This window comes from Thalassophryne amazonica, chromosome 18 (genome assembly GCF_902500255.1).
Source record: "Thalassophryne amazonica chromosome 18, fThaAma1.1, whole genome shotgun sequence".
Lineage (NCBI taxonomy): Eukaryota > Metazoa > Chordata > Actinopteri > Batrachoidiformes > Batrachoididae > Thalassophryne > Thalassophryne amazonica.
The window spans coordinates 64,646,673-64,666,576 of NC_047120.1; the positions used below are offsets into that span (position 1 = coordinate 64,646,673).

Consider the following 19,904-nt stretch of genomic DNA (forward strand, 5'->3'; position numbering starts at 1 on the left):
CACAAATCTGCACGGTACATTTTATCAAAACAAATAGAAGAATGCATAACAACATACAGCTCACATACAGATGTTTTTTAATCTCATCAATTTTGCTTGAGGATTTTGCAGCATGTACAAAAACAATCTGCTTTAAATTCCCCCACCACAATTAAATAGTGTTGAGATTTTTTTTATTTTTATTCAAGACTTTGTCATTCCAAATCTGTGCTGAGACACAACCAGAACAGAACAATGTGTGCCAAGTATCAGATATAATTTATAACATTTAACGGATCAATCCAACAAACAGCTGATGAGATATTAAAGAAACTCTGCTTGAGCAACGCATATCTTTATAAATACACACGCATATGATCAGATTAAGTGATTTCAGACTGTGACAGCAGATCACACACCCACCAGCTCATCACTTCTGCCCAGTTATTTCCACCACACCTTGAAAATGTGATTAAAACACTGGAGCTATCACCATAAAATTCAGCAGAGACAAACTGTGCAGAAATGATGCACTTGTATGCATCCTCGCACATGGAATTTGTAATCCATATATGTGTGTGTGTGTGTATTGAAAATGTATGAGGTTTTTTTTAACAATGCAAAACAGCTTTGAGGACATTTTAAGCTCCAGTTCCACACAGCTTGGTGTGAAACTGGATTGAGATCAAGATCTAGTGTAATTTTAAAACATTTAAGTCTTTATGAGTTCTGTAGAATGCTGATCAGTAGGTATACACTCTATATTCTTTATAGACCATGTCTGTGTTACTGAGGTCTGAGGTGTTCTTCTATTTGATCAGAAACTGGCTGCACATCTGAGCGTTCATGTGAAGGCTCCTGGATGTCACTGAACCGGAGGTAGCTATGAAGCAGGGAGGGCACAGGAAGCTGCCGGACGACGTCGGTCCTCATCAATACATCTGATCCCAACACGGCCCTAACCTGCAGCCGGCAGAGGTGGGAAAGACAGGGAACATGGTCTAAAGGGAGGACAGGATAATGGAAATCACTCAGTATGTCCAAAATAAATTAAATACACACACACTACAGTTTTTGTTACTGTACCAAAATGTGAATACGGCTCCCAGGTTTTCTCTACCCGCCTGCGATCCAGAATAAGCTGTAAAGGTGGCGACAGAGTCGACCAGTTTACAAACTCCAGCAGGTAATTCAACACTGTGCTGACCGCCTTCTCAAACCTACAAAGTATTTAGCACACAGAGAGAGACTACAATCAACATTAACCACCTAATGATAAGACAAGCAGTCAACTTAAGGACAAGACAAGGCACTGCAATGCTGGACAACTCAAGACCAGGCTTGGAAGAGCAAGGGAGCCAATCCAAACAGGGCAAAACATCCAATGAAAGACAAGGAAACATAAGACATCACAAGCTAAGGCATCACCAGGCGAGCCAGTACAAGACAAGGGTGGGAAAAGCAAGAACAAAACAAAGTTAGCCAAAACAAGTCAACCCAAATTAACCCCTTAAGCCCTAGAGCCTATTTCACCAAAATCACATACCCATACATTATGATTTATTTCTCAGCTTGTACAAGGTAAAAAATACAAAGGTTTGGATCTGTTAAAAGACAGATCGATCCTAGGGGATGTTGTGGATGCAAAAAAATTGAAAGTAAATAATACTTGGTAGGAGTAAATTAGGTTTTTTCCCCCAAAAAATGAATTCCGATTTATGTTTTAATTTGCTTGGCATTTCAGCTGTGGTTAGTTGGTATGTGACTGAAGTGGATACTTTTGTAGAGGAGACTTCACTTGACATGTTGATGTATAATAAGTGTATGTTGGTGTCAGCATTGGTTAGTTATGAGTGATCAAACACTAGGCTTGATAAAGGAAAACAGACAATTTGTCAAAAGCCTTTAAATCTGATGCATATGAAAAACAAGACTGCTGATTTCTGGAATTTAAGACACATGAGATTACATTACAAATATATGAAATGCCTAATGACCACAATGCAAATTAAAAATAACTAAATAAAGTCATGAACCAGGCAAATTCTCTCACTCCTCAGCTCTGGGCAAAATTGTGCACTGGATGTTATAATCAGGGCTGCCTTTAAATTCAGGCTAATGCATTCTGTATTTTAAACTGTCCTCCTTATTCCCTTTATTTTAAAAATGTGTTTGTTTTGCACTTTGTTTGCATGTGGAGCTGTCTCATAGTGTTTGGTTTATATGATATCTTATGTTTCATATTATTTTAATGAAAGAATACTTAAATAATCTACCATTTTAACTTAATTGACAGCAGCTACTGTATGTAAACTTGTTCACCTGCTTAAAAAAAAAAACCTCACATGTAGGGGTGCAGAAGTAAGGACGGTTCTAATCCAGCTTTCAAAAGCAGCGGCATCCAGCAGGCACCAAACTGCACCTGACCGAGTGCCGCACAAATCAACGTCTCCCGTTCCTGCGGCGTTAACAGCATTTTGCCCTGACGATTTGGTGACGGTGTCTCTGGATGAGGGATCCATCTGTGCTGCAGAATCAGCTGCAGGAGGTCTGTTTTGTCCGTGGCCAAGGCGGAGGTCCACTCCTCCTCTTTCAAAGTTGCTCCTGCACCTACCAGCAACCTCACCATGTCACTGAAAACAATTTTAGTTATTAATGAGGAGTAGACACAGGATTTAATTGATAATTAATCAATCAATCATTTCATTAATAACAGAGAACTAATCTGCTATTCCAGACATTTATTATCAGGTAATAAATCCATAATTTATAAAATGTTAGCGATGTCAGAGTCAGAGATTACAGTTTCTGAGAACTAAATAAAAGAAAATTAATTTTGGCAACAATGAAATAAATAAATAAAAAATATTCAGATGTTTAACAAAAACAGCTGACAATGAACTAGCCTGACTCTTAGTCAAATCGAGATGTTTCACAATTTAACAAGCCAATTAAAAAGGTTACCATTGGATGTGATCCCTTTAAAAAGATATTCAAAAGTAATAAAAACACAATTCAAGCAGTTTTAAAGTAGATGCTTAGTGTAAATCCAGTCAGAATCAAACCAAAAAAGAAGTCAATCCTCACGCTTTCCTTGATAAATGACTTCAGTGATGAATAGATCATCTGTGTAATGTGTTTCTGTACTAATGGCTTCAGGACCAACGGCTCTGCAGGATGTTGCTGGAGGCAGTAAAATGATTTTTCTCACAAACCTGACTCCTTCAGATGACAAATCCAGGGCAAAGGACAGTGGTGACAGGGGGCCCACCAGGTTTGAGCAGTCTTGTGCATCCGGACTGTAGCCTTCCCTCAAGAGGAGCTCCATGCTCTGCCTCTGACAGCTCTCGATGGCCACATATATTGGACTCACCATGCCGTCACCGCTGTCACACGCACGATCCGTAAGAGCGATCAGCTTCCTGAGGATGCTGGGCAAAGACATCAGAATGAGTGCATCCAAACAGCTAATAGATGACCTTACAATGACAGAGTGACTGATGACAAACTCTCTGAATGTAGGCAATTTCAAACAGAATTTATTATCAAAGAGGCTCAACAACAATAACAACAAAAGAGAGCAGGGACCTAAATTTTCAGCTCTAACCAAACTGTATTAACTATTTCTATGTAGTGAAAAGACTTTTTTAAAATACATATTTATCTTTTGAGATTTTAAATATATGAATATTGCACATCAATCAGTGTATTCCCCCCCCCGTGAGCCCCAAACGCTTGGGATCCTGACAGCAGAGCCAGTACATATTCTCACTGGGAATTGGGGGGAGTCCAATTCCGTGACAGTGTGACATGTCATGGCTGTTAAAGCTTTCAATGGCACTAATGTGTTCTAGTCATCCCAGAGACCTTTCATTCACAATTGTAAGTTGTGCTTGTCAGGAGAAATTCCTTCCTTCCATTCTGTCAAACATTCGTATCTTAAAATTCGAGAACCATAAAACTCTCAAACTCAAAATTTTTATACATTAATACTGGAAGGTCAAAGCTCTGCATGCAAACAAAAACAAAAATCATGCATTTTTGACATTTATAAATGCTTTTTATTTTTTTTTACTGAATTTTTGGTTTCAAGTAGGAAATGTACCAGAAGCCCTGAAATGCTCACAACGCCTGCTAGATGGTGACAAAAGTTGCTTAAATGTGCCAAAAAAAAAAAAAAAAAAAAAAATCACCTTACAGTTGTGTCCCTGCCCTTGTGGGCAACTGACTTGTTCTCATTAAGATGAAGAAATAATGGACATAATTCTCGGCAGTGGCTAGATCACACCAGGACCACAGAAAGCTTTAACGGACGGGACAGTGTCGTGGAACTGCCCACTGGCAAAAGTTTTACACCTGGTATGCTTCCTTACACAACTCAAGTTCTACATGGAGAAACCTGCTCACTGCTCCTGGTGGTCACAAGTGGACTTACTCTGCTTCTCTTCTGAGATCCTACAGGATGAGGTGTGCACAAGCAGCTTCTATACATAACTAAAAATCTATTCACGGTGGAGTATTAATGAGTCAGTACTTGTTGTGGCCAAACTGAGCGGCGGCATGAATGGGAAACTGGGGCCAGTCCCGGCTGCAGACGAGGTTTGGGTTAGCCCCATGGTCCAGGAGAAAATTCACACAACCCTCATGACCCTCCTGAGAGGCGATCAGCAGCGGCGTGGCCAAGTCCTCTGCCTGACTGTTCACATCAGCACCTTAAATAAATACGGAAAATAAGATTTTATTTGACCTAATTTTTAATTTAAGAACAATGGAAAAACACAAAACAACAGGTGAAACACAATTGAAATAATTTATCACCCAATGAAAAGAAAATCAATGTATTAATCAGATTAATATCTATTATTTTATCTTTTATCCTAATTTATAACCATAATCTTTGAGTTTTCAGATGAAATAATGCATTAGAACATGTCACTTTTGGATACTGGAACTACTGATATATTTTCACAGAGTTAATCAACAGTTTCTATTTTTGTGCGTGTTGGTTTGTTGGAACAGATTCCAATAAATTTAGGGCACAACTGCTGCTGTGAACTGCTGAATCTCAGTAAGACTGCAAAGGCTGTGAAACGGCTGCAGGTGGGTAAAGCTACAAGGAACCTGTGGTATTGGATTTTGTTCTCCTTTAAACAATCTTTACTTTAATTTGGGAGACAGCTATCATCCCAACAAACTGCAAGAAAAAGATTTCTTGTTTCACTTTGTAAAAAAACAGGTGAGTGGCTGGAATATAACAATTTCAGTGGTATTAATCTGCTCTCTGTGTCATTGTCAGCAGGATTCAGTCCAGTTGACTTGCCGCTCAGCCATCAGAAGAGTCTGGCTTCAGAGCCAGGAAGTCAACCACCAACCAGCTCTGTGAGTATTCAATGAACACATCACTTCTTTGCAGCTTTTGATTTGGCTGATCAGGCTGCTCTCTGGGACATCCTGAAAATTTGCACAGGCACTGTGAGTGCTATGTGGAACAGGAGCTTCGCCACAATGAATTCTGGCATTCATCAGGGATCTGTTCTGGCTCCTAGTCTATTAAATCCTTGCAAACTGGCAACTTGGGTGCTTTTGCAATGAAGAAAGGTTCACTATGCTATGATTTTTGTGGAATCAATGGGTGTCTTGTTTGCAGCACTCAAGAAGCTGAGTGAGGAGTTGGGAGTGTCCTGGATTAAGACTAAAACCCAGACTCTCAATGACTTCCTGCACTCAGCCATCAGCAGTGAATCTGTCTGTGGTGAAAGCATTGAATTTATCAAGAGGCTCACTTATCTATTTCCTTCTTCTCGCTTCCCTGAGGATGATCCTACAAACAGGTACATCAATGTTAAGGACCTGAGGAATAACTGGGAATAGCCAAGGGTGGTCACTAATCAGGAAACAGGGTGGTTCCGGAGTACGATGGATGCAGTGAGCCATGGCACCAGCGCATCCTCGTGGATCTGGTCCAATATTATTTATAATCCAGTTTATCTACATTTGGCAGTTAAATAAGTTTGGGTTTTCAGATACCCCACACGCGGGGAGACAGGAAACAGGCTGTCCTTGTGGAAATTATGATAATACACAAAGGGTTTTGACTTTGACAATCTGAACCCTATTCTGGATGAATTACAGTATGTAGCCAGTTTTCTTTTAGTTTATTTTCAGGCATTTTAAAGACTCGATAAATTATCCCCACTCCAAGAATTGTAAAAAAAAAAAAAAAAAAAAAAAAGGATCAATTATGTTCTTGTTGTTTGCAGCTCAAACAATCCCAGAAGCCACCTACAATGTACAGTTACAAAAATGAGTACAGGCATATAAACAAGCACCATTTTACCAGCGTTAACAAGGATTTCCAGGCAGTCCTGACGGTCGTATTGAGCAGCCAGAAAGAGAGGAGTGATCTTGTGGTCGTCTCGTGCCTCAAGGTTGCACACATTAGCCAGCATGCGCACAATTTCACTGTGACCCTTACAGGAGGGGTGGAAATATATTAGCATGCAGTTTACACATCAGAGATATATATTTCTTTCATTATTACTTCATAAACAGCTTGATGAAGGCATGTCCAGCAGGAGGCAGTATGTGGTCTGTCCAGCTCTGCACCTTTACTGATCAGCAGTTCCACAACCTCCTTATGGCCGCCATTTACAGCTGTGTAAAAACAGAAAGAAGTCAGTTATTCATAAAAATCAAAGACTTGATTGCTTCATGTTTTACTGTACATTATTCATGAAATCTTGGCAGAGGAAATTAATTTAAAGAGAAGTTTAACATTTTTATTGTGTTTCAATTAATTCTTTCATCAATGTGCACTGGGCATTGATCTTGAAAATTTTCTAACACCTGGTAAGGAAGCAGTCCAAAACCAGGTCTAATCCAAAACCTGAACACCTGGGAGCAGCCTTTTGAGGCCGCTGCTCAATTGGGAGTCAAGTTCTAATCATAAACCACTTTTTTTTGGACTAAAATGTTACTGTTAGATAATATCTGTGTTAATTCTTCATTTTATGTTAGCTATCAAGTACTTGTGTTATTTGTTTGGAAGTTCTGAGAAATATAAGTTAAGTTTTACTTCATCATGTGTCCAAGTTTCAGACATATGGAGATCTTCCCCTGTTGGTGGGAGCCAGTAACATTAAAAATGTGAGACTAAACCACACCCATTGTTAACACCCACAAGGTATAAAAAGTGTTGTATGACTCATTTTAGGGGCCTTTCACAAGATAGACACTGTCTGTGAGGGTCCCAGGCCTGGTGACCTTTAATAAACTCAAAGTGAGGAATACAATGGTTTGGTTTTTGGTAAGGGGCAGAATCTTACATAAAAGAACATTACCTGACAAAATACAAATACTGCAATTTTTAAAAATTCAAGGTCACCAGACGCCAACCTAAATGTTTAGGTGGACGAACACTTTCCTCTAAAGTGACCTTTATTTCAGCAAGAAACAAGAATGGATGGTTTGGTTTGTGAGATGCGTGGACGGACCGACAAGCAGTAACTTCGATACGGATCCGCATGTTGATTTGGTACCAGTTTTACGCTGGACACCCTTCCTGAAACAACTCAACATCACATGGAGAATGAGCACAGGTGGTCTTGAAACAGGAACCTTCGGCTTTGAAATAGAGTGTGCTAACCACTTGGCCACCATGCTGCCAGACGGGCAGCATAGTTACCTACAGTGACTGTTTTCTACAACCCCTGGCAAAAATTATGGAATCACCGGCCTCAGAGGATGTTCATTCAGTTGTTTAATTTTGTAGAAAAAAAGCAGATCACAGACATGACACAAAACTAAAGTCATTTCAAATGACAACTTTCTGGCTTTAAGAAACACTATAAGAAATCAGGAAAAAAAAATTGTGGCAGTCAGTAACGGTTACTTTTTTAGACCAAGCAGAGGGAAAAAAATATGGAATCACTCAATTCTGGAATCATGAAAAACAAAAGAATGCTCCAACACATCACTAGTATTTTGTTGCACCACCTCTGGCTTTTATAACAGCTTGCAGTCTCTGAGGCATGGACTTAATGAGTGACAAACAGTACTCTTCATCAATATGGCTCCAACTTTCTCTGATTGCTGTTGCCAGATCAGCTTTGCAGGTTGGAGCCTTGTCATGGACCATTTTCTTCAACTTCCACCAAAGATTTTCAATTGGATTAAGATCCGGACTATTTGCAGGCCATGACATTGACCCTATGTGTCTTTTTGCAAGGAATGTTTTCACAGTTTTTGCTCTATGGCAAGATGCATTATCATCTTGAAAAATGATATCATCCCCAAACATCCTTTCAATTGATGGGATAAGAAAAGTGTCCAAAATATCAACGTAAACTTGTGCATTTATTGATGATGTAAGGACAGCCATCTCCCCAGTGCCTTTACCTGACATGCAACCCCATATCATCAATGACTGTGGAAATTTACATGTTCTCTTCAGGCAGTCATCTTTATAAATCTCATTGGAACGGCACCAAACAAAAGTCCCAGCATCATCACCTTGCCCAATGCAGATTTGAGATTCATCACTGAATATGACTTTCATCCAGTCATCCACAGCCCACGATTGCTTTTCCTTAGCCCATTGTAACCTTGTTTTTTTCTGTTTAGGTGTTAATGATGGCTTTCGTTTAGCTTTTCTGTATGTAAATCCCATTTCCTTTAGGCGGTTTCTTACAGTTCGGTCACAGACGTTGACTCCAGTTTCCTCCCATTCGTTCCTCATTTGTTTTGTTGTGCATTTTCGATTTTTGGGATATATTGCTTTAAGTTTTCTGTCTTGACGCTTTGATGTCTTCCTTGGTCTACCAGTATGTTTCCCTTTAACTACCTTCCCATGTTGTTTGTATTTGGTCCAGAGTTTAGACACAGCTGACTGTGAACAACCAACATCTTTTGCAACATTGCGTGATGATTTACTCTCTTTTAAGAGTTTGATAATCCTCTCCTTTGTTTCAATTGACATCTCTCGTGTTGGAGCCATGATTCATGTCAGTCCACTTGATGCAACAGCTCTCCAAGGTGTGATCACTCCTTTTTAGATGCAGACTAACGAGCAGATCTGATTTGATGCAGGTGTTAGTTTTGGGGATGAAAATTTACAGGGTGATTCCATAGTTTATTCCTCAGAACTGAGTGAGTCCATATTTTTTTCCTCTGCTTGGTCTAAAAAGTAACCGTTACTGACTGCCACAATTTTTTTTCTTGATTTCTTATAGTGTTTCTTAAAGCCAGAACGTTGCCATTTGAAATTACTTTAGTTTTGTGTCATGTCTGTGATCTGCTTTTTTTCTACAAAATTAAACAACTGAATGAACATCCTCCGAGGCCGGTGATTCCATAATTTTTGCCAGGGGTTGTAGATGGGGCAGTAATAAGTGAATAGAACAGAATAGAAACTTTGTCATTGCACATATACAACAAAACCCGTCCTCTGCATTTACTCCATCCTAATTACAGTTAGACACAATCCAACCACTATGAGCAGCGGGTAGCCACAGTCCAGCGCCTGGAAACTAACTCCAGAAGTAGAGATGCTGCCTTGGGCAGGGGCAGCGAAAGGAGCAGACCCTAAATAAGCATGTTTTTTATTGTGGGAGGAAACCGGAGTGCCCGGAGGAAACCCACCCAGACACGGACAGAACATGCAAACTCCACACAAAAAGGCCGGGAATCAATCCCATGACCTTCTCGCTGTGAGGCACCAGTGCTAACCACTAATCCACCGTGCCGCCCAAGTAAGTATGTTACTATACCTGCATAGAGAGAACAGGACAGGTCATTGGTGAGCTGGTTGATGTCAGCGTCTGCGTTCAGCAGGAGTCGGACCACAGCCACGTGTCCGTGCTGCGCTGCCAGGTAACACGCAGATTCCCCCTCAAACGTCAAAGAGTTCACATAGGCTTGGATGCCACGGGAAGAGCGTGTTGCTTACAAAAACAAATACAAAGGAAAGCAGATAAAGTTAGGAGAGCCAGTGGCGGTCCTGGACAGAATCAGGAACATCACTGATTGGTAGTTTGTCACCAGAAAAACTAAATAAACTGATGTACAAGAAGTGTTTGTTTGATTTTGACAGAATAAACTCCGGAAGCTCATGTTATCAGATTATCTTCTTGAAATACAAAATCTTGAGCATTCTATTAATTATACCTGCAACAGTTAGACCTGAGCATAGATGTTTTACCTTTGATAAGCTTTACCTCGCATTAATTTATTTAAATTGGTTATTCATGTCTGTTTAATTTTTTGCATTGTTGTTATTTTGAAATTACTTTTAAATATTGTCTGTAGTCAGAGATAAAGGTTGTATATTATACATTATACTAGTTCAAGCTTCCTTCTGTCGACTTTCTGCCACTTTAAAGACTGACTTCTGAAGAGAGAAACCAAATCACTGCACATTTACAAAAAGCAGATCAAAAAACACTTTCTTTAGAATTTTGTTATCTCATAATTTAATACTTTTGGTTTGATTTGCTCTAATTTTTAATACAGTGGCATCAAAAATTCAGGCAACCATTGAGCTTTTATTGACATTTTAATTTTTTTTTTTTTTAATTTTCATCATGTCATCAAATGCATAATTATTGCAGCACCACTAACACCACTGTATAACATCACTAAAACATCTGTTTTACATTGTTTGTTTGTTTTGACTAGTCGGGCGATAATACATGAGTAATTTCATGTCACTGAATATATCTTGGAGTAAATGTCCATCAATCATCCAGATATACAAATAATGTGATACTGTAGGAAGAGGCAGTTCAGAGTGACCATGCAAGAAGGAGACGAGTGAGGGAAGCCACCAAGACACCCAGGCAACTCTGAAAGGGGCACAGGCTCCTGTGAGAAACTGTGCATAGTGCAATTTTTGTCTGTTGCATCACCAGTTATACAACTTCACGGTGGAACAGAGAAAGATTTTCTTAAAACATTGTATAATTATACAGACTGACTGAAGGGTGTCCACATTTATGCATTCTACTGTAATTGTATTGTATTGGAAAGGGAAGTCTGGGGTCCCCTGCTGGAGCTGATGCCCCCGTGACCCGATCCCGGATAAGCGGTTGAAGATGAGTGGTGAGTAAGTGTGTTTAAGTTTTGGAATTTTTATTTAAGTTAAGTTATGTTGTCTGGATTTGCTTTCACTGTGAGATTAAAGGGTATAATTTTAGAAATTTTAATACAGAGAAACCTAAATTCCTTTTTGAAATTTGACGTCATAAAAAATTTAAATGCATAGAAGCCCAAGGGCCCAAAGGTTTTCATGACACTGTATACTCGTATTACACTGCTTGTTTCTTTTCTGCCTCTTCTTGTCTCCTTTGTAACTCCTGTTTCAAAGTGTGCTGAATAAAACCAGACTTTTTTCTTGCATAAACAGAGGTGATACATCTCTAACTGGGCCGCTCTGTGTAGATAAAAGTGAATGATAATCATTAAAAAGCAGTTAGGCCGTGTTATTTAAGACAGTTTCTTACCAGCAGCAGAAAGAATTTCCCGCACACATTCCTTGTTACCAGCAGATGCCGCCTCGTGCAGAGCATTCCAGCCACGGTTGTCCTGACAGTCCACGCTGAGGCCTTGTCTTATCAGATGTCGCATGAGCTTCACAGAACCCGAGCGAGCTGCTGCAGCAACACTGGAGACGGTGTCAGAGTAACACTCTGTGAAGTCCATCCCTGCTCCCAAACAACATGCAGTCATTAAAGAAGCTATTTTTTATTTAGTCCACCTGAAATGAGTAAAGATCTATCAATTAAAGAAAAACAGTAACAACTTCATTTGTGTCAAGATGTTGAGCAGTAGAACTAATAAACGATTAGAGCCGCAACTAACAATTATGTGAAAATACTAAAATCATGATGAATGGAAGTGGCTAGTCAAACGTAGCCATATTAATTACAAATTTTATTCGTATGTAGCACAGCCTTGTTATGGTTAGGGGTTATGGTCATGATCATGTGACGTACACTGACCAATGAAACAGACCCTATGTACCAATATAACTTTACTATACGAATATGGCTACGTACAGAGAGAGGCACTGAAAAAGGGAGAACAAAGAGAATAATTCTAGGGGCCCATGATTGACAGGGGCCCAGAGAGGCCCCTAATACAATTCTAATACTGACAAAATAATATGACACTCAGTTATAAACTTACAATCACACATATTATTTATTTACAATCCATTGGTAACACTAAGTTTATTTGTTTTGGAAAAATTTCTCAATGCTCATCCACCCCCCCCCCCCATATTTTACGAAAAATGGTTCAGTCCACCTGCTGCTCGGTCAGACTGCTGCAAAAACTTTACATACAGCGAGTGCAGGAGCAGACTGCATAACATCTCAGAGAGCAAAAACAGAAAAAAAAAAAAAAAGCTTTTAGACAGGAAGAGAAAGAAGTGAAGGGTTGCCAGAATATCACCCAGTTCTTTCATAAGTGAGGTGGATCTGTAATGGAATGTTCTGGAATGTTAGCCTGTCGTCTGTTCCTAACTTTGTCCAAAAACTAGCTAACTTTTCTCCCCATATTAGCTCATATTTCTGAAGAAAACTGAATTTATGCATTTCACTGTTATTTTAGTTAAATAATTAATGCAGGTAAACGTTTAGCAAGCATGATCAAAAAAGCACTCATGTTCTGCACAAAAATTTCTGAAAAATTTTAAAGAATAAAAAAAATCGTTCTGACTGGACCTGGCGCCACGAGGGGGCGTTTGGGGGCAACGTCCCCTCACGTCATCAACCTTGCCCCCTCGGATGCTAGAGTTATCAAAAAATAAAAAGAAAAAAGAAAGAAAAAGAAATACTGGAAAATACAGCAAAATATTAGTTATTCAATAATATCACGTATTTAACAAATAAACCAAATTCATTAACTAAAGTAATTAATTTTAAAACAAAGGACATGGTGTGTGTCTGTGTTCAAGCGATTTGATAGGTTGAGGGTTGCGCTTGTCAGTGCGGCAGAGGGCAAGCTCGATTTATTCAAGTAGTGTCAAGGGCCTTTCACACTGCAAGCTTCAGCGTGACACTTTAACGCTTCCCAACGCGTCGTAACGCCAGGCCGGTGTGTTTCCAATGCGTCGTGACGTCAGACGCGTCGCTTCAGAATTGGCAAGGGGGCAGAGATTGCGGCCACGTCACACTCTGGCTGTTTCCACAACCTAAAAAAAAGTTCAGCGATCGCCATCTTGAATTTGCGTCGCCTGAACCACAAAAAAAACAGCAGTAGAATGATTCTCCCATCACCCTGCTGGGAGAAGCTTTTTTTCAGCTACTTTTCGGAGTGACGCCGACCGAGGGAGGACATCGATCGAACCGCGACAGCGGGCCGACCCGCACAGAGAAGCCGGCCTTCAGGCATCATTCCTGGGCAGACTGAGGCAGGCAGCTGGGGCGATGGAGCAAACCCACTCAGTCCGAAATCTCCCACTTTTTGAATATATGCAAAGTCCCAGTTTACCCAACGGAGGTTAGTTCTGCAGCTTTATCGAGGTGAGGATAAAATAAAAGTAAAACGTGACATTTCTGCACTGCTGTGAAGGTTTATTGATCAGCTAACGTTAGCTTAGCTTTTTAGCACAGTTGATCTGAGTGAATGCTTTAATTTGTAGATGGTTCAGTCTCTTATTTTTACCAAATAAAGCTACAGCTTTTTTCAGACACCACAAAAGCTAAACTTTAACTTGTTTTTTTGGGCGGTTTTTTTTTCCATCGTTTTTTTGCCCTTTTTTTTTTGCCTTTTTTATATATAAACTGTTTAGTGTTTCTTTATATTTAAAGAAATATTTTTATTTGTCCCAGTCAGGAACATTTGCTGTGCAGACAACCAAACTTCCATTGATGAGCTGAACACCACGAAATCCAGTCGAAAGAAAACATCTCTGCTCTTCAAAATAGGACAAAAGTGTCTTCAGCAACACCACCAGAGGTCAAATCTGCAGAAGAGACCGTCATCTGGTCCCGAGAATCCAACAGAACATCACCTGCTTCTAAATAAAAGGCTCTTTCAACAGCAACTATTTTATTATTTTTAAAAAAGCTGTTTCATTTTATATTTTACCAATAAATGAACGGATCATTAAAAATGTCCACGAATCAAAGTCAAAAGACATTTTCACTGGTAGAAGCTCTCCACTTATTGTGCTCAAATTCATATTTTAGAAATGACTCTGTCCTGATAACATTAAATGCAATTACATATTTTGACAAAATTACAAGTTTAAATGACTATATATAAAAAAAACATGAGGTTTATGTCACAGAAATCCTACTTTACAATCACACTGCAGTCATTGTTAAATTATTTCCTGATGCATTTATAATAAACATTTGTATTTATTTAGTGTTTGTTTTTCTGCTTGAAATGAGATATAATCTACCAGACTTAAAAAATGTACAAGTTTCCATGTTATTTGTCTAAAAATAAATGTCCAAGGTTCCTTATGTTAAACAAGAAATGATCTAATCTGAAAAAACAGGTGGTTTTAATTTACAGATGAAAGGTTCCTAAAGAACCATTTATTAATTTATTTAGCTATTTTAATTACAAGTGTTCTAAACTTTTAACAGTAATCAGAAATTTTGAGGTAACAAACAACAACAACAAAAAACATTTCCAATGATTTTTCTTCAGAAAACTGCTCTATAAATGAGCAATCCTGTCACACGTTAATGTTTTGACGCACCTCCGCTCGACAGACTTATCTGTCCGGCTCTGTGTGGTATGCAGGAGATCACTTGACCGAGGGTCTATACGTTCAAATAATAATTAAAAAAAAATACTGTCATCACTCTTATCACATTTACTCTTGCTCAGTCAGTCTCTTACAACGGTGTTGCCTAAATACACAAGCTTTCCTTTCCAGGAGCTTTTCTGGCGCCGGGTCTGGTTCTGGCATGAAAATGCCTATAGTCTGTTTATTTCAGAATTATTTTAATGGTTTAAAAAACCATCAGGCATCACTGAAAATAATGTTTGGTCAGTAGTGTGTGCAGACTGGATGATTGCTTTCAATCCATTTTAGAGAAATACGAGGTCTGTGAGAAAAGTAACAGACCTTTTTATTTTTTTAAAAACTATATGGATTTGATTCATATGTTTTTACGTCAGCCAAGCTTGAACCTTCGTGCGCATGCGTGAGTTTTTCCACGCCTGTCGGTTGCGTCATTCGCCTGTGGGCAGGCTTTGAGTGAGCACTGGTCCACCCCTCTCGTCGTCGTTTCATTGCGAGGAAATGGCGGAATGATTTGGGCTTTTTTTCCATCAGAATTTTTTCGGAAACTGTTAGAGACAGGCTGCTGGAAACCATTCGAAAAATTTATCTGGCTTTCAGTAAAAATTTTACGGGCTTCACAGAGAATAAGGAGTGTTACTACAGCTTTAAGGACGCCCCACAATGGTGCACGGCGCGGCACGCTCCGAGCTGCCATCGAGAGGCAGAAATCACCACATCATTTCTAAACGGATGGCTGTGTGGAGCCGGGACCGTCGTGTGCAATTACTCTGGTTATCACAAGAGCTGGACATCAGCCATTTTCCGGCAGATTTCACTTGATTTTGTCATGGAAAGCCACGCGGAGGCTTCACGCGTCACGACCGATTTGCTGATGAAGCGAGACAAAGGAACACCTCCGTTTCGGAGTATTAGAGGACATGTCTATCTCGGCTTTCAGTGCTTACCAGTTGAGTGAGTATAAGAGAAATTGTGGAGAGCTGGGCATGTCCCAACTTGTCCTCTAAATTTTTCGAATGGTTTCCAGCTGCCTGTCTCTAACAGTTTCTGAAAAAATTCTGATGGAAAAAAAGCCCAAATCATTCCGCCATTTCCTCGCAATGAAACAACGACGAGAGGGGTGGACCAGTGCTCACTCAAGGCCTGCCCACAGGCGAATGACGTAACCGACAGGCGTGGAAAAACTCACGCATGTGCACGAAGGTTCAAGCTTGTCTGATGTAAAAACATATGAATCAAATCCACATATACACTCAACAAAAATATAAACACAACACTTTTGGTTTTGCTCCCATTTTGTATGAGATGAACTCAAAGATCTAAAACCTTTTCCACATACACAATATCACCATTTCCCTCAAATATTGTTCACAAACCAGTCTAAATCTGTGATAGTGAGCACTTCTCCTTTGCTGAGATAATCCATCCCACCTCACAGGTGTGCCATATCAAGATGCTGATTAGACACCATGATTAGTGCACAGGTGTGCCTTAGACTGCCCACAATAAAAGGCCACTCTGAAAGGTGCATTTTTGTATTATTGTGGAGGGATACCATACCAGTCAGTATCTGGTGTGACCACCATTTGCCTCATGCAGTGCAACATCTCTCCTTCGCATAGAGTTGATCAGGCTGTCAATTGTGGCCTGTGGAATGTTGGTCCACTCCTTCAATGACTGTGTGAAGTTGCTGGATATTGGCAGGAACTGGTACACGTTGTCGTATACGCCGGTCCAGAGCATCCCAAACATGCTCAATGGGTGACATGTCTGGTGAGTATGCCAGCCATGCAAGAACTGGGACATTTTCAGCTTCCAAGAATTGTGTACAGATCCTTGCAACATGAGGTGATGTTCTTGGATGTATGGCACAACAATGGGCCTCAGGATCTCTTCACGGTATCTCTCTGCATTCAAAATGCCATCAATAAAATGCACCTGTGTTCTTCCATAACCCCACCGCCACCATGGGCCACTCAATCCACAACATTGACATCAGAAAACCGCTCACCCACACGACGCCACACACGCTGTCTGCCATCTGCCCTGGACAGTGTGAACCGGGATTCATCCATGAAGAGAACACCTCTCCAACGTGCCAAACGCCAGCGAATGTGAGCATTTGCCCACTCAAGTCGGTTACGACGACGAACTGGAGTCAGGTCGAGACCCCGATGAGGATGACGAGCATGCAGATGAGCTTCCCTGAGACGGTTTCTGACAGTTTGTGCAGAAATTCTTTGGTTATGCAAACCGATTGTTTCAGCAGCTGTCCGAGTGGCTGGTCTCAGACGATCTTGGAGGTGAACATGCTTGATGTGGAGGTCCTGGGCTGGTGCGGTTACACGTGGTACACGAGCAACAGCTCTGGTTGACATTCCTGCTGTCAGCAGGCCAATTGTACGCTCCCTCAAATCTTGCGACATCTGTGGCATTGTGCTGTGTGATAAAACTGCACCTTTCAGAGTGGCCTTTTATTGTGGGCAGTCTAAGGCACACCTGTGCACTAATCATGGTGTCTAATCAGCATCTTGATATGGCACACCTGTGAGGTGGGATGGATTATCTCAGCAAAGGAGAAGTGCTCACTATCACAGATTTAGACTGGTTTGTGAACAATATTTGAGGGAAATGGTGATATTGTGTATGTGGAAAAAGTTTTACATCTTTGAGTTCATCTCATACAAAATGGGAGCAAAACCAAAAGTGTTGCGTTTATATTTTTGTTGAGTGTAGTTTTTGAAAAAAAATAAAAAGGTACAATACTTTTCTGACAGACCTCGTATTTACGTTTTCTGGAAATCAGAAGATTAAATAGCAACAACCAGCCTCATATATGTATTTTTGTCAGTCTAGAACAGGGGTATTCAACTCGTTCCAGAAAGGGAGGGTGAAGGTTTTCTTTGCAACCAGCCAATCCACCAGGTGATTTCACAGATTAACTGATTCCATCTGCCTCAGAGTGATGTTAGTCAGTGAAACCACCCGGTCTAGAATATCGAATTTTCAGTGCTTCCCCTATCAAGTATCACGTTTTTCTCTTTCACAAATATGGGAATGATAGTCAAAAACTAACATTAAAATGCATCCCAAATCCCTCCTGCGTACAGGTAGCCATCCGAAACTATCTGGACATTGTTGGATTTGAACAAAAATATCAAGTTTTTGTTACTGTCACTTTTTCTATTTTCTAAATGAAAAGCTTGTTCTTGAAAACTCGATAAGGAAGCAGTCCAAAACCACCAAAATAATCTTGGAGGCTGCAGATAGTTTGCTACCTAACCACAGTTCACTGCATATTTAACACCACTCGATATTTTTTTTTTTTTTTTTACAAAACCCTGTCACAATGAAGTGATTAAAATAGGTAAAAAAAAAAAATACAAACCGATGTCATCTGCTGACTTTCTCCTCGGTCGCAGTTTAATGACGTCATTTTAAAAACACCCAGTTGAGGTTTAGCATCGTGATGATCACAAGATATAAATCGGGGTAAATACTCGGATTTTATCTTGTTTCTGGCTGCAAATCAACTTCAGTCTGTTTTACAAACACGTTTAAACATGAAAGCCCAGAAACGTGAAGAAAACGAGCTGGTTAACGGTTGCAGCTGAAGGTAAACGTGCGCTAGTTGTTAGCATTTGGTGTGATGTTTTGTCAGGTAAAATATCTTCAATATAAAAAATCGGCATATGTTTTGAGTCAGCAAAATCAGACTGTTTGATAACTCCATTAATTTACCTGCAGAAGTCCCTAGCGCGGACTGTATTTTAATGCTCGTCTACTTCTTTCCCCTAATTAATCATGTAAAACAAAAAACTAAGAATTCCTTCTTCTTAGTGTACGTAAGTAAATATCAAGATCCCTCTAGTGGCATCTGGTGGAAAAAAAAAACATAGCTGACTTCTTAATTAAATAGCCGACACGTTACTAAACGTATGTTTACTTGGTCATCCTGTGTTTACATTATTATCTTTACATTTGACAATTTTGCTCTCACAATAATAAAACTAAATCTTTTTATGTCACACTGAGGTGCCAGTATGGATTCCAGCTTTACTGGGATGTAATTTAAGATCCATCTCATGTCTTTCATTTGCATCCTTTACTTGCATCATAGTCACTCGCACTAAAGGCTCGAAAGGACACAAGGATAAGATTCATTCTGTGAGTCTTGCCTCAGAACTTAAATGAAAACCTCTGCTGTCATTTGGTATGACATTAAGGCACCTTGACACTTGCACAAATTTGATCCCTGTACTGTCACGCAATTCGTTGTGCCAATGCGTCCCGCTTTGTCCCACTTGATGCCACGCTATATAAAATAAAACCTGTGCCATATTTCGTATCCAATGACGCATTTGCTCTCAGAACTTAGCTGATGAAACCATTCTCTCATCACTCCCAGAATCACAGAGAAAATTATCTACAGGGTGTTACATCATGGGTGTTAAATGCATTTGGAATCTTGTCTCAAAGGTAATTATTTATGATATATATATATAGAGAGAGAGAGAAAGAGAGAGAGAGATAGTAATGGATTGGTACAACAGTTGCATTTTCATTCCTTCTTATGAGTTAGATAATGTATCTGTAAAGTTGTGTTTATTATAGATGTAACATCTGATCATAATATAATTGCAGGTTCAGATGCCCTGCACGCAGTGACACACAGTGTTTTCTGAATAGGTTGCGCAACGTACATGACTACTTCACGCAAGTGGCACAAAGTTTATGCATGCCAGAAATTTTGAACATTTCAAAATTTTCTTTGTGCGCTGGCACGCAGCCATGCAGTTTATAACAGTTTATGACAAGCTTACTCATTGGCACGCAAGATTGCGTTCCAGTGCGCAGATCAAATTCGTGCAAGTGTCAAGATACCTTTAGTCATGCTTGTCTCCTATGTTGTGTCCTACCTCATCTCCTAGTTAGCTGCAGTCTGTGCATTCTCATCATGGTGGACATCGCTGTGCAGTATGGTGCTGCGTGGGTCTGTCAGAGTCAAGGATGCCACCTGGCTGATGTCCTGCTTCCCGTTCATGCCAGTAACAAAGATGATGACAAGGAGCTCGCTTGGACAGACGGAGATGCCACAAACTGGTATGAAATGTTATAACAAATTATAGCCATAGCTGTTCAAGGCTCTGCCCACTCAGGA

At 40.0% G+C, this 19,904-nt stretch overlaps 2 protein-coding genes across 6 annotated transcripts in view; one reads left to right on the forward strand and one right to left on the reverse strand.

The window, feature by feature from the left end:
* On the reverse strand, positions 1 to 18,508 carry asb3 (ankyrin repeat and SOCS box containing 3). Of its 4 annotated transcripts, none has more exons than XM_034193661.1 (10): positions 18,485 to 18,508; positions 11,478 to 11,678; positions 9,747 to 9,920; positions 6,521 to 6,633; positions 6,317 to 6,449; positions 4,514 to 4,691; positions 3,195 to 3,410; positions 2,325 to 2,612; positions 1,066 to 1,199; positions 1 to 980 (listed from the first exon to the last, which is right to left on the reverse strand). In XM_034193661.1, the coding sequence occupies exons 2-10, from the start codon at positions 11,674 to 11,676 to the stop codon at positions 766 to 768; spliced, it is 1,650 nt and encodes a 549-aa protein (XP_034049552.1). In that variant the 5' UTR covers positions 11,677 to 11,678; positions 18,485 to 18,508; the 3' UTR covers positions 1 to 765. The 4 variants fall into 4 exon arrangements, with proteins under 4 accessions (XP_034049552.1, XP_034049551.1, XP_034049550.1 ...); XM_034193660.1 differs by lacking the exon at positions 18,485 to 18,508 and adding an exon at positions 18,132 to 18,219; XM_034193659.1 differs by lacking the exon at positions 18,485 to 18,508 and adding an exon at positions 18,128 to 18,217 and having other exon boundaries at positions 9,747 to 9,917.
* Positions 18,233 to 19,904, forward strand: part of c18h10orf88 (chromosome 18 C10orf88 homolog) — a 20,580-nt gene continuing 18,908 nt past the window's right edge. Inside the window, exons 1-2 of one of the 2 annotated variants that reach the window (XM_034193662.1) lie at positions 18,233 to 18,359; positions 19,675 to 19,846. In XM_034193662.1, the coding sequence (XP_034049553.1) occupies positions 19,701 to 19,846 (146 nt within the window). In that variant the 5' untranslated portion in view covers positions 18,233 to 18,359; positions 19,675 to 19,700. The remainder of the gene's footprint in view (positions 18,360 to 19,674; positions 19,847 to 19,904) is intronic. The other variant, XM_034193663.1, reaches the window with a different exon arrangement.

What these genes read in the sequence shown, in the direction of transcription:
- asb3 (XM_034193658.1), bottom strand. Translation starts at nt 18,179, where the DNA reads ATGACGTCATTAAACTGCGACCGAGGAGAAAGTCAGCAGATGACATCG. An exon ending in GGAAATTCTTTCTGCTGCTG is followed by an intron (nt 9,921 to 11,477) that starts GTAAGAAACTGT and finishes TGTTTTTGTAAG; the next exon opens with CAACACGCTCTTCCCGTGGC. An exon ending in GCTCAGTTTGGCCACAACAA is followed by an intron (nt 3,411 to 4,513) that starts GTACTGACTCAT and finishes GTCTTTGCCCAG; the next exon opens with CATCCTCAGGAAGCTGATCG.